Source organism: Cornus florida, unplaced genomic scaffold, assembly GCF_030987335.1.
Source record: "Cornus florida cultivar Cherokee Brave unplaced genomic scaffold, ASM3098733v1 CherokeeBrave_3.0.0_Hap2_Chr10, whole genome shotgun sequence".
In the NCBI taxonomy this organism is placed as follows: Eukaryota; Viridiplantae; Streptophyta; class Magnoliopsida; order Cornales; family Cornaceae; genus Cornus; species Cornus florida.
This window is the reverse complement of record NW_026775580.1, coordinates 24,628,072-24,641,040: the sequence shown is the minus strand read 5'-3', so window position 1 is coordinate 24,641,040 and position 12,969 is coordinate 24,628,072. Positions and strand designations below refer to the sequence as shown.

The 12,969-nt window shown below is 39.5% G+C and overlaps 1 protein-coding gene across 2 annotated transcripts in view; it reads left to right on the top strand.

Moving 5' to 3' along the window:
• LOC132280209 (uncharacterized) overlaps positions 1–12,969 on the top strand; it is a 75,907-nt gene that overhangs the window by 36,022 nt on the left and 26,916 nt on the right. For both annotated transcript variants that reach the window (XM_059782381.1, XM_059782380.1), the window contains exons 5-6: positions 1,782–1,868; positions 11,394–11,522. In XM_059782381.1, coding sequence (XP_059638364.1) covers positions 1,782–1,868; positions 11,394–11,522 — 216 coding nt within the window. The remainder of the gene's footprint in view (positions 1–1,781; positions 1,869–11,393; positions 11,523–12,969) is intronic.

The window sequence follows — 12,969 nt, the reverse complement described above, 5'->3', positions numbered from 1 at the left end:
AATGTGGTGATTTGAAGTCCTGGATTTTCTGATGAGTTGGTGGGAAAAAATGGTACCACCACCCACAGAATGTGAGCCAAGAGAATTAGCAGTCGAGGACCCTGAATTTGCCATAATCTGTCACACGACAATAAAAAGAACTCCAAAAACACCACAAATTCTGTTAATAAATCAAAGGGTCTCCTCAGACCATAAACAATGTTTCCTCAGACCATTCCCAAAAAATCCAAATACATACCTTTTTTAAGGAGCACTGCCCGCTTACATATAGCCAGACAGCCTCCTTCTTAATATTCGGAACCTCTTTGTAAACTAATTTTTTTTTTACCCAAGCCCTTCTAGGTGTTGGAAACCAACTATCCCAATTTACCCAACCCTAGAAGAGTGAAAAAGAAATTGTAAAACTTAAAAATACCTATTTTCGATCACAAAACAGCAACACAGAAAAACATGTGTAGGCAACATCATACGATGTCACAAACAGCCTAAGGTAGCTGTCGCACAAGTAGCAAGGCTGCTGAAAGGTGTGGAAAGGTGTTGGCTCTGATACCAAGTAGAAATATAAAAAGAAGAGAAAAGAGAGAATTGCGTAAAGGCTTGAATGAATTAATTCCCATTCACAGCTCTAGTATTTATAGATAAAATGAGCACATGCTCATATTACAAGAAAGGAAACAAAATCAAATCATTGCATATTCTATGCCTAGACATATGCGTAAATAAAGTCAAATACATGATTAGTGGCTATCATATCTCACAGATAATATGGTAAATCACATCCCATGATTTGGGCCTATCATATCTCGGCTATTATGGTAAGTTATACCATAAATCGTGGTATCATAAATGCTAACAGTTATCATCAAGGTTACCGATCAATGTATTGACCTACATATATAAGCATCAAGGCAAAACTTTAATCAAATCTTACTACGAAAAATAAAACCCTAAAATATTAAATTACTAAAATATCCTAAAATTATAACATGATTAAAATAATAATAATTGAACATAAATTCCTAATTCTATCTATCTTCCCACGTGTTTAATAGTAGGTGCGACGACAATTAGTGCTGGTTTAGTTTCTGATATAGTCTAAGCTTCAGTTGGACATGGCGTTATTGGTAGAATTAGTAAGAAACTAGTGATTAAGTCGCTAATGAAAAGGCAATAAAAATAGATTAAGCAGCTTCTGGGTGTTATGAAATTAGAGTCGATCCAGCACACTGTTTTCCATAATAATGAAGCATGTACTGTTAGATTTTTTCATCACTTGTTATTGCCACTTGTTTTAATTGTTTGTTTAAAAGGAGAGAAAAGGAAGGGGAGGAGAGGAGGGAGGGAGGGAGGTTAGGGGTGGGGTGTGTGTTTGGGTTTGGGTTGCAATGTTCCCTCATCAGCTATCAACATGGCAAAGCAAATGTGTTTGAATTGAACAATGACCTAAAATGTTTTGCAAGCCATCCAGGTTGAATAGTATTGCAGTTTTTTCTTTTTTTAGTAAATTAAATGATATGTTTATTCGAAGGAACAGCGTTTAATGATATATTGCAGTTACTTCAACTAAATATGTTTATTTGAAAGAACAGCCCTACTGCATTTGATGCTTCCACAACAACCTTTATATAGCTAAATTGGGAGATTGTAACTGATGCTGCTTTGAACTTCCTCTGTGATGTGAAATAGTTGGCTGCTTGCAAGTAGTTCAGAATCATTCTATATTCCTTTCTTTAGTGCTTATTATTTCTTTAATGTTAACAAATTATCATTTTTGCATTAAGGTTTTAATCGGAAGAGGAACGGAAGATGTTAATGTTGACATTGACTTGGGAAGGGAAGGACGTGCAAATAAAATATCTCGACGGCAGGTAAGAGTTTGTTTTGACTGCTTCAGTTTATACTTTTGAAATACTTGTTAGCAATAACGTTAAGTCATTGTTTCCATCCGGTTTTTTGCTTTCTGCTTTCTTCTTTTTTAAAATTATTTTTTCTATTTTACTTATAAAAAAAAAAGTAATTTTTTCTGTTTTGCTACCCAAATATTACATAGAAATTCATTACAAGTACAAGAAGAATCATAAATGGCAAGATATGAATAGTAAACTAAAGCTAGGGAATACTAGGAAAGAAATTTCCAGGTGCAGCTCTTAACTCTCTTTAGAGTGGTACCCCATAACTCTCCCTCAACCGCTCACGACTCTGTTTGTTGATTAACTAAATAATATATATAAATTTATGGCTCTTTCACTACTTGTGGAAGGCATTGTTTTTATCCTTTTCTGTTGATATCATGAGTTACTTTGATAACCAATGAACATCACTCAGAGGAAGGTTTACACTTTTATCCTTTTTTCTCTGTTTGAATATCATGAGTGTTCTTTTTTTTTTTTTTTTTTTTTTTTTTTTCAGTGATGCCACTAATAACCAACAAATCACACACCGGGGAAGTTGTGTTATCAATTTTTGAGTCAAATAAGAGACTTAATTGTTAAGTTAATTTTGGATCTATGTTGTTGGCTTTGCTTCAGCGTTCCGTAAAGTAGGCTTTATTTAATGTTGTCAAAGTATTTTTTTTTTTTTGATAAGTAATAAAAGGATAGAATTCCTTCAAAAGGGGAATGCGTCCCAAGAATACAGAGGCCGAATCCGCAATAGGGGTCCTAAGGATCCAATGAACCCATAAATCCTTCCAAAATCAAGTGTTTCTGCCATCTTGAACTTTGAATCTGATGTGTTTCGAAAATTCATCCCAGCCCTTTTGAATAAACTTTCAAACCCCAACCCACCAGAAGATCTAACCTCTTGGGAGCACGACCCACCTCTCGCCCCCCTAAAGCTGTAAGAGATGACCTTCTTCCATAACCGATGAAGTTCCCACCAAATCTCCACAACCACTTCCCTAGGAGAGCCCTATTAAAAAGGATCACCCTCCTAATACCTAAACCACCCAATTGAAGAGGCTTGCACACCTGCTCCCATGAAATAGGATGATACTTAAACTCTTCTTCCAAACCGCCCCACAGGAAATTCCTGCTCAAGCCTTTCAATCCTTTCAGCTACGGAGTGCGGAATTTGAAAAAGAGAAAAAAAGTATGTGGGGAGACTTGCCAACGTGCTCTTTATAAGAGTGACCTTCCCGCCCTTCGAAAGATAATGCTTCTGCCACCCAGCAAGACTTTTCTCAAACCTCTCAATCACGAGATCCCAACCCCCCACCCTTCTTGACAGAGAATCTAATGGCAAGCCAAAATAAGAGATAAGGAAAGACCAAATCCCACACCCTAGGATTGCAGCAAGATCGGCAATGTTATGCACCTCCCCCATAGGGACTAAAGAGCTCTTCCCCGCATTCACTTTTAGGCCAAAGACAGCCTGAAAGCAGACTAGAACACACCTCAAGTATTTGAACTGGGACACATCGCATCACTGAAGACCAAAATACCATCCGTAAACAACAAATGAGAAATCTCAAGTTGATGATCTATATCTTTGCCCACCCTAAAACCCCTAATGAATCCCAAGTCCACAGCCCTCCTCATTAATCTGCTAAGAGTTTGTATAACAATGATGAACAAAAAAAAAGAGAGGATCCCCCTATCTCAAACCTCGGGAATTGCCAAAGAAGCCACAGCAGCAAACTCCTACTAACATGGTCCTAAGCTTTCTCAATATCAAGCTTACAGTGGGATACCACTACTCAACCTAGAATCCACACACGCACTTGCAACGAGAGTTGGATCTATGATCTGATGACCACCAATAAAAGCATTTTGAGATTCTGAAATAACTCCATCCAAGACGTCCCTCAACTTTAAAGCAAGGACTTTAGCTATAAGCTTGTACAAACACCCCACCAAGCTAATAGGTCTAAAATCCTTAACATCAATAGCTCCACCCTTCTTGGGAATACGGGCAATAAAACCTGCATTCAAATATTTCTTGAAACGCTCATGGAATGAAACACCTAGAATGTCCCCATCACCTCACCCCCGACCACATCCCAACTATCCAACAGGAACCTCATAGTGAAGCCATCCGAACCCGAGGCATTGTCGTCGTTGCAACTCTTCAGTGTCTTCAACACTTCCTCTTCGGAGAAGGGAACCTCTAAGCCATCCCTGTCCAAATAAAAAGTCGTATCAAAATGCAGACAGCCAAGCCGAGGGTTCCAACTATATTTCTCAGTTCTCTAATAGAATGGGGCAATCCCCCTGCGCACCTCCTCCTCCCTACACAAATCTACTCCATCAACACGAATCCACCCTATGTGATTGCCCCTCCTATGAGCATTAGCCAGCCTTTGTATTACAGTCACCCTCTTTAAGCCATAATGCCCGGAACTTCTGACCCCACGAGATCTCCTCTAAAGTAGCAATCTCAGCAATCTCCACCTGACACTCCGCTCTCTGATGCCTCTGAGCTTCCACAATATCAACCATGCCTTCCAACTGATTGATCTCTGCAATCTTTTAGCAAGGGCCTTGTTTTTCCTCCAATCCAAATTCCTAAACACCTCCTCATTCCAAGTTTTGATCTCAACCTTCAAAAACTGAAGCTTTCCTGCCAAAATGAAGCTCGAAGAGCTAGCCATTGTAGACTCTGTCGGCCAAGAATGGACTTTCCCCTAGAAGTCCTCCGCTCTAAGCCATATGGTCTCAAAACGAAAAGGAGTACGCCGGGAACTCAACCCACCACAATCCAAAACCAACAGAATATGATCTGAAGTCGGTTTGGCTAAAGCCGCCCGGACCACATCCGAAAACCTCTCCCATTCCCAAGAGACCAAGAATCTGTCCCGAGAAAGAGTACCAATATCCCTACCACTAGACCAAGTGAATACCGCGCCCTCCATTGGCAAATCAATAAGGTGATGGCCGTCAATGAACTCCAAGAATTGCTCCATAGATGAAGACCATTTTCCCCCTGAAGTTCTCTCCGATGGGGATCTAACCACATTAAAGTCCCCACCATGGAAGGGCCACAACCCCCTCACAACGTCAATCTCGTGCCAAAGAAGGTGTCTCACCCCATCCTCCACCGGGCCATACACACCGGACAAAACCCACCTGAAGCCATCCTTCTCTAAGTCACATAATTCGTCCAAAGAGGCCCCGCTCTCAAGCTCCGTACGCGAATTTGCGATTTGGGAGCGAATTCGCACAAAATATGCGAATTAAATTTTTGCAATTCGCGAATTTGTTTTCCTAATTCGCGATTTCCATACGAATTTACTTTATATAGCTAAATTTGTTAGAGTCCCATTGATATGGAATACCTATATTACCATATATGCATTTATTACTTACATTATTACTCAATATATATATTAATTACTTAAATTTCAGCGTGCCCCAGCTGTATGGCATTGCTATACTACCATATATATATATATATATATATATATATATATATATATATATTAATTATACATGTTTGAAAATATATTATTAAAAAACTTCCCAATTAGAGAATATTACAAATAAATCACGCGTCTATTAGTGATAAAAATTAGCTTATTTATTACATATATCATTAATGGAATAATAATCATGAATATATTTGCATATGGATTTAAATAAATAAAAATATATAAAATATATATGTCATGACCTGATATAATTTTATTTAAATCTAATATACAGACGCTCTCAAGATGCTCCTGCTCTAAATATTTTTAGACTTTGACGCTTTCGCGCGCTCGCTTTCGCTCCCGCTCCCGCTCCCGCTTCCACTCTGTGTGACTTAGATCCTTCTCTATAACTAAAGCACAAGAAATAGAGAATCTCCCCCTCCAAACATCCACCCTTAACACCCACCTCCTATCCCACATGACAAGAATACCCCCCGAAGTCCCAACGGCATCCAATGCTTCCCGCTCAATAAATTTCCCGCCGCAAAGACTCCTCACCACCCATATGAAATCGAGGCAAACTTCGTCTCCTGCAAGCAAACCACATGAGACCCCCACTTCCTAACCGCCAACTTCACCACCTTCCCCTTATCCGTGTCATTGAGACCACGGACATTCCAAGAAATGATTCAGAACTTCATGAGGAAACGTTGGCACTCCCCACCCCTTTACTTTCCCCTCTCCCTCACCACAACCTCAATCCCTTTTGGAGGCAGCACATTGGCAAAGGCCCAACAAAGCCCAAGTCAGAACAGTCTGCTCCATCCCATGTTACAGCATTAAGAGGCCATTCCTTCTGCTCCGTCTTCTCGTACCCCTCACTGCAGCTGGACCCCTGCTCAGAATCATCGCAAGTCAACCAGTCGATGGAACTGCCCCTACCCCCCACCAGATTGTCAACCCGAGAGTCCAGACCTGCTGCTCGCCTGCCTGCAATCTGTGTTTATTCTGCTCCTGCACCAACAAAGCTGTCGATTCATCACTAAGAGTGATGTGAATGTCCCTTCCAACACAAACAATTGTCTTCTCATTAAACGCGTCATCGCTAACAGTTGGTGAACTCGGCTTGGACCTCCCAACCGACATGGAGCTAGAAGACGGACCCTACTCCCTTCGTCTATGGATCTGTGTCGCAGAAGACAGTTCCCCACAAGAAGAAGATGGAGCATGGTGAGAAACAGAATTCTTACCTGCATCAAAACCGTCAATGACAGCCCCAGTCGCACGCCATTTCTGTTTCTCCGCTTGCGACCATTTACGGTGAAGAGCTCGGGGATGACGATGAGCCTCATCCGTCTGTCCGCTCGCGGCCATTTATGGTGAAGAGCTCGGGGACGACGATGAGTCTCATCCTTCTGTTTAAACACAGAAGAGTCATCGATCAAAATATCATGTCTTTGTTTAGAGCCCTTGTAACTTGGGCCATGTCTTCCCACCTCCACTGTGTGGCCCAGCCAATCATCCGAGTCTGAATCTTTACAAAAAGATTGAAGCGGCCCAAATCTATTTGAGTTGGTCCAGCCCAACACCTGGCAAGGGTCCTTAGCCTGTTTCACAGAACGGCCTTTCATTGAATGCCCAGACTAACTATGGGCCACAGAAGAGGTCTCATTTAAAGTTAGCTCACGGATACCACGCCCAGCCTCCTTGAAACCCTTGGAAGAGAGGCCCGATGGATGATCATTTGGTACAAAGCCCATACCTGCTATGAGTAAAATGGTCTCTCTTTTTAAATGGGCCACGAATGCCAGGCCTAGAGTTCTGCTTCTTAACAGGACCACAGCCCATTCCAGCGAATTTAAAATTATGTTGCATGTCACGTGACCGACCGCCTCTCTCCACACGATCATCGACACACATCCCACCAGCTGGCGCTCTTATCATGTAGCTGTTCTGGGATGCACTGACGCGTCGAGCATGCCTGACCTCCCTCACGCACTTCTCATTCGCGTGGACCACCACTCGTCCCTTACCTTCAACTAATCTCACTTGTAGAGACGCGGTCCAATCCTCCTTAACCGTCTGATCCACCACCCCAGCCTCCCTCTTTGTCCTCCCCAAGCCAAGCTTAGGAACTGACGCATAATTCCTTTGAGAAGCCCATGCCACTGTCCCCTCAGAGAGTCGATTGCAGATAGCGAGACCCGGAAAGCAACCCACTCATCCTCCACGATCACAAAATCCGGAACTATTCCACCATCTTTGACCACAACAAAGGACTTCTCTGGTCGATTCTCTCGTCCTTCTCAACCAATGAAGCCCCCACACTTCTCACCAATAGCTTCAATCAAGGAATCACACCAGAATCCGGCAGATACCCTCCTCCTTCAACAGTCCAGTACATCCCGCTCTGTAACCCTATCTGTCAAGCATGAGAAAGGCGTCACCCAACATCCTCCTTCCATGCTCCAACACTCTCTGCTGCCTGTCGAGAGGGAAAACGAAACAAGATCAACGAGTCCGGCAACGCAAAGGCCTCAACCCTCCCTCTTCCTTCCAGCACGATGAAGCCCAATCAGTGATCTTCGAAACGCTGCCTACCTCTTTATCAAACCGGCCCACCAGATATGATTTAAGAATATCTCTTCTCCGTTCGATGCTCCTGTCATCAACCCTAAATGATTATCTTTTTGGTTTTTGTGCAAATTTCTTCACAAAATACTTAAAATACTGTGACGAACTAAATTTTACATTAAAATAGATCTTCTGACCTGACTATGCGTGGATCATGAAGATCACGGTCAGATGAGTGGAATTTAGTTGAGAAATTGACACCTATGTAGTATTAAATCATATGCCTTGTAACGAAAGCAGGAAAGTCAATCTTGCTATTCACACCCATGGAGTAGAGAAATTCCAAATGATGTTGAGACAACTCGGCATGATCTTTTGGTTAAAAGTTGAATTCAAGATTTTTGTTTAAAACCTGGAATTGAGGTTTGTTTGAACCTTGTAAGATCTAGAACACGGTGTGCGTATGCAAGAGGTTGGTGATGGGCTCTGAGCATCTTCACTACCAATTCTTCCTTGGTATGAGGTACTCCAAGAGTAATGATAATGGTTTCGGGGGTAACATTGTAAACAACACTGTAGTGAGCATTTATGAAGCTGTGATTGATGGTATCAAAGTCGTGCATGTTTGCATATAATACATGAAGTAGAGTGATAAAAGATAAATTGGGTGACCGGGAATTTTATTTGCTGTGGCCGAACTGGTAATTTGAAAATAAATTTTAAAAAATTACAATGTAATATTTACTTGACATTAGAATTTTGGAAAGTAGATCTGAAAGAGAATATTTATAAACCAATTAAAGTATTTCATAACATGTGAAAAAAATAATAGATATAGGAAATTTATTTGGAATTTTGTTAACATTCCTTTAAATGTGGACTATTAGGAAGTGAAAAATTCAAATTGATTTTTATTTATTTTTTTTATAAATTAAAAGGCGGTCGAATGTTTAAATGTTGTTAGTATTTTGAAATTAACTATTTATTAGAACCTATAGTTTAGGGATTTTACAAAATTTTGGGGGGCCATGGGTCCCCTAGTCCCCACATAGTTCAGCCCTTGCTGCTACCCATTAATGCCTATTCCCATTGTCGTGAAGTGATCATAATCTCTTGTTTCACGATGAGAGAGCATCTCTTGAAGACACTGTTGTATCTATCCCATGAATGTGAGTTGAGTAGATGATCTTCGGTTTTAGTGTAGAAATGTCTTGGTTCTTTCGATGGAGGTTAGTTTGAGGTTCCTTCCTTTCTTTGCCGTTTGGGGTTAGTGCGTACCCGTCCCAGCCATGAGCACCACAAGAGCACACAAAGAAATTCATTGTTGAAGATTTTGAAGAGAAGGGAGAGCTAGGGGAACTTGAAGAGCAAGAGAACTATCAAGTTAGAAAGTTGGGTGTGAGTGGAATGAGGCGTTTAAGGGATTTATATAGGTCCTAAACCTTTTCAAGTGTGAGCAGGTGAAAGTTGGAAGGTAAAAGTTTCCTAAAATGTCTAGATGGATTCTTATTATTCTGATCTGCCAACTTGCTCGATCCATTGATTGAGGTTGATTAACTAACTCTGGACAGGGCTCAATCAGTCTTTGCTTCGATTGATAGTCTTTGTATTTCAGACTTTCAGTTCAGGCTTCCCATCAACCCATTGACCTCATGCTCTTTGGATTTCAGTTGATAGATTGACCTTTCAATTGATTGTTTGAGTTTATCAAATATTCACCTTTTTACTTGTTTTATTGTTAACCAAAAATCTAATTTTCAACTCAAAAAATCTCTTAAATCCTAATCTAAACATATCAATAAAAATTAATCTTTCTGTAAATTTTTTTTAATCATTTTCAAATTGTATTTTTGAAAACTTAAATGCATTTATAAACTTATTTATAGAGATATGCCCTATATCATGCTAGAACTTTAGCCAATCAAATCTTGATAAAATTTAAGGCCTTGTTTGGAAGAACTTCCTAGTAATAGACGTCCTCCATTTGAAAGGCTTTTACAAAAGGAATTTTATGTAAATGAATTTAAAAGAGAGAAGATGTTTTGTAAATGCAATATTAAGAAGCCCATTTAACTATTATAGTTGCTTTGAATTGACAACATTATCCTGTAGACTCAATAATAACCCACGTTGCATTTAATCATTTAACATAAATTCAAATGCAGGGTTGCACTCATGATAGCTTTTTTAGGTAGCTATTCTTAAGTATGTAGACAATATAATGAATAAATCTGAAAATCCATTATTATTATTATAAAGTAAGCTTCAGTTTAATAGAAATTCCCGTATTAAGGAAAATAGTGTATTCATAGTCATAAACTCCATTGATATAGACCACATCATTTGGGGATGGAAATAAAATCACAAGTCACCTTCCAGTTTCCCTTTTCAAAATAGGTTTGCAAACCAAAGGAAATGCCAAAGTCAAGGCCAACACGTTAGCCATAGATAGCCAGTGCAACATAGTGCATCAGATTCATCAAATCACCATCCAATTTACCCTTTTGATTCTCTCCATCATCAGTTTTGGTGCCCTCCTTCCCATTGACTCTTCCACTGCTATCCATATGTAAACATGAAATTAAAAATCAGTGAATCCAAAGCCTCAAAGACTAATATAGTAGGAATTGCATATATATATATGTGTGTGTGTGTGTAGATAGAACGAACCAACACAGATCGAGAATGGATCTTAGACTATCAAATCCTTCGAGCCACCAATCTACCTCTGATGACTGCACCACTATAAAATCTCCGATTATGAGTTTTTATCAGTTATCCAATGGTGTCCTCCTTCAGCTCCACCATATATATACAGATGCATATATATACACATGACCTTAAATTATTTTACCTTGACATAATTTTGCAGAATTCATAAGGATCAGAATGGATCTGAACCCAGCAACTTGTAGTCTACTGCTCAGGTTTTCTTTCGAGGTGGCAACCTAACAAGTGAGGGACAAATTTGTCACTTAGAACTTATTACTTCAATAACACCCGACTTCGTGAGAATCAGTTTTCAAAAGTAACTCTTACTGGCTTTGACAAAACGGACTTCCACATTATTGGGCTTCCGTTTGCTTTGTTCCACCAGATACCCAAATTTTTTATTAAGGATTTATAGGCCTTAGAAGTCTTTCTAATGCCCCTTAAAAGCTCCACCAAACACTTACTAAATCATCTAATATTCAATTAATAATGCCTGAATTTCAAGATCTCATACCCCCCCTCCAAGGAATTGTTTGCACCCAAGAGGAATTGAACCTTAGACCTGAGCTTTAAATCTTTGGTTGAAGCAAAGATACAAACTTCATTTAGTTTTTTATTTTAGCTTTATAAGCAATTTCTTAACTTGTTAACCATCTTTTAAAGACTCTTTCACAATCCATTAGGTAACTTTATTAACTGTAACTTTTTCTCCACTACAACTAGAAGTATGCATAATTGTTTTTGCCTATCTTATTAGGCAATTATAATGATGGACAAAGAAGGATCATTTCATCTGAAGAATCTTGGCAAGTGTTCTATCTTCGTAAATAACAAGGAAGTAGCCCCTAAACAATGTCTCGCCCTTACTTCAAGTTGTTTGCTGGAGGTATGCTTGAGCTTTTCCTTCTTTAATAGAAGATGATTGATCAATTTTGTTTATTTCACTTCCCAAATGTCCTGAATGTTTACTAGATAGAAATTGGGATTCTCTTCTTGATAGTATGCTCCTCTAATTTTTTATTATATTATTATTATTATTTGTATTAAATGCTCCTCTAATTTTCATTTTAATGGTATACAGCTGCAAGAAAAATGTAGTTGTATCAACTGTACATACCTGCATTAGTAGCGGAATCACCAGAAGGCTTGGTCCACTCAACTTTTTTTTTTTGGAATATAAATAGGACCCCTAATTTTTTTTCTTCTTCAAAAACAACTCTTTTTTCTTAACAGTCACCGCCCTTCTTTTCTTAGTATTTTTCTTCTCTCTTAAACATTCAATGCCTCTCTCTCTCTCTCTCTCTCGTGACCTACTGCAATTTTATCTCCCACTTCAGCGGTGAATCTCTCTTTTTGAGTATCTGTGTCTCTTCCAAGGAAAAAGCTCCAAGAGGAAAATTTGTAGATATCTTCTTTAAGTTGAAAATTTTAACCCTAAGCCAATACACAAAATTTGTAGATATAGAGGAATCACAAATTTCAACTATAGTAGCAATCGCAGGTTCCATGTTGTGCCATAGCAACACTATCCTCCATGCCCAATCTTCAATCTTCTTCTTCTTCCCTTCCTTTTTTTTTTTTTTTTTTTTTTTTTTTTGAATAAATAAAATGTATCAGAAAGCGTTCAGAAGGGGAACGCATCCCAAGAGATATACAAGAAACCAAACAAAAATCCCTATGGACCCAATGAACCCAAAAAGTTCACAATCTCATCTAAAGATATACAATTTCTCCCCATCACCCAACTAAAAAGAGAACTAATAATAGCATATTTCAACGCCCCAATAGAGGTTTCCTCCCCATCAAAAGATGTTCCACCAAACACAACGGGGGGTCACCCTCCAACAAACACGAGCATAGCCCCCCACCCTTTTTTCCCTCCAAATGTCAATCAAATCCCTTGAAGACCGAGGCATAACCCAATAGATGCCAAAAAGACTAAAAATAAGACTCCAGCAATCATAAGCCATAGGGCAATGCAAGAGAAGGTGATCCACAGAGACTCCATCATTCTTACATATACAACACCAGTTGACTGTGATCTGTCTTTTCTTTCTCAATGTTCAGAGTAAGAATCTTACCCAAAGCCGCAGTCCAAACAAAAAATGCCACCCTGAGAGGAGCCTTCGAGTGCCAAACCTTCTTCCACAAGAAACTAGAGCCATGAAAACCGGCGAGGCTAAGGAAAAAAGAACGGACATCAAACCTCCTTTGAGGAGAAGGCATCCAAACCAAGGAGTCAGACCCTCTACCATCCACATCCTGTCTATACAAAAGATCCAAAAGGCCAAGGACATCCTCAAGTTCCCAATCCTTGAAAGAACGCCGAAAAC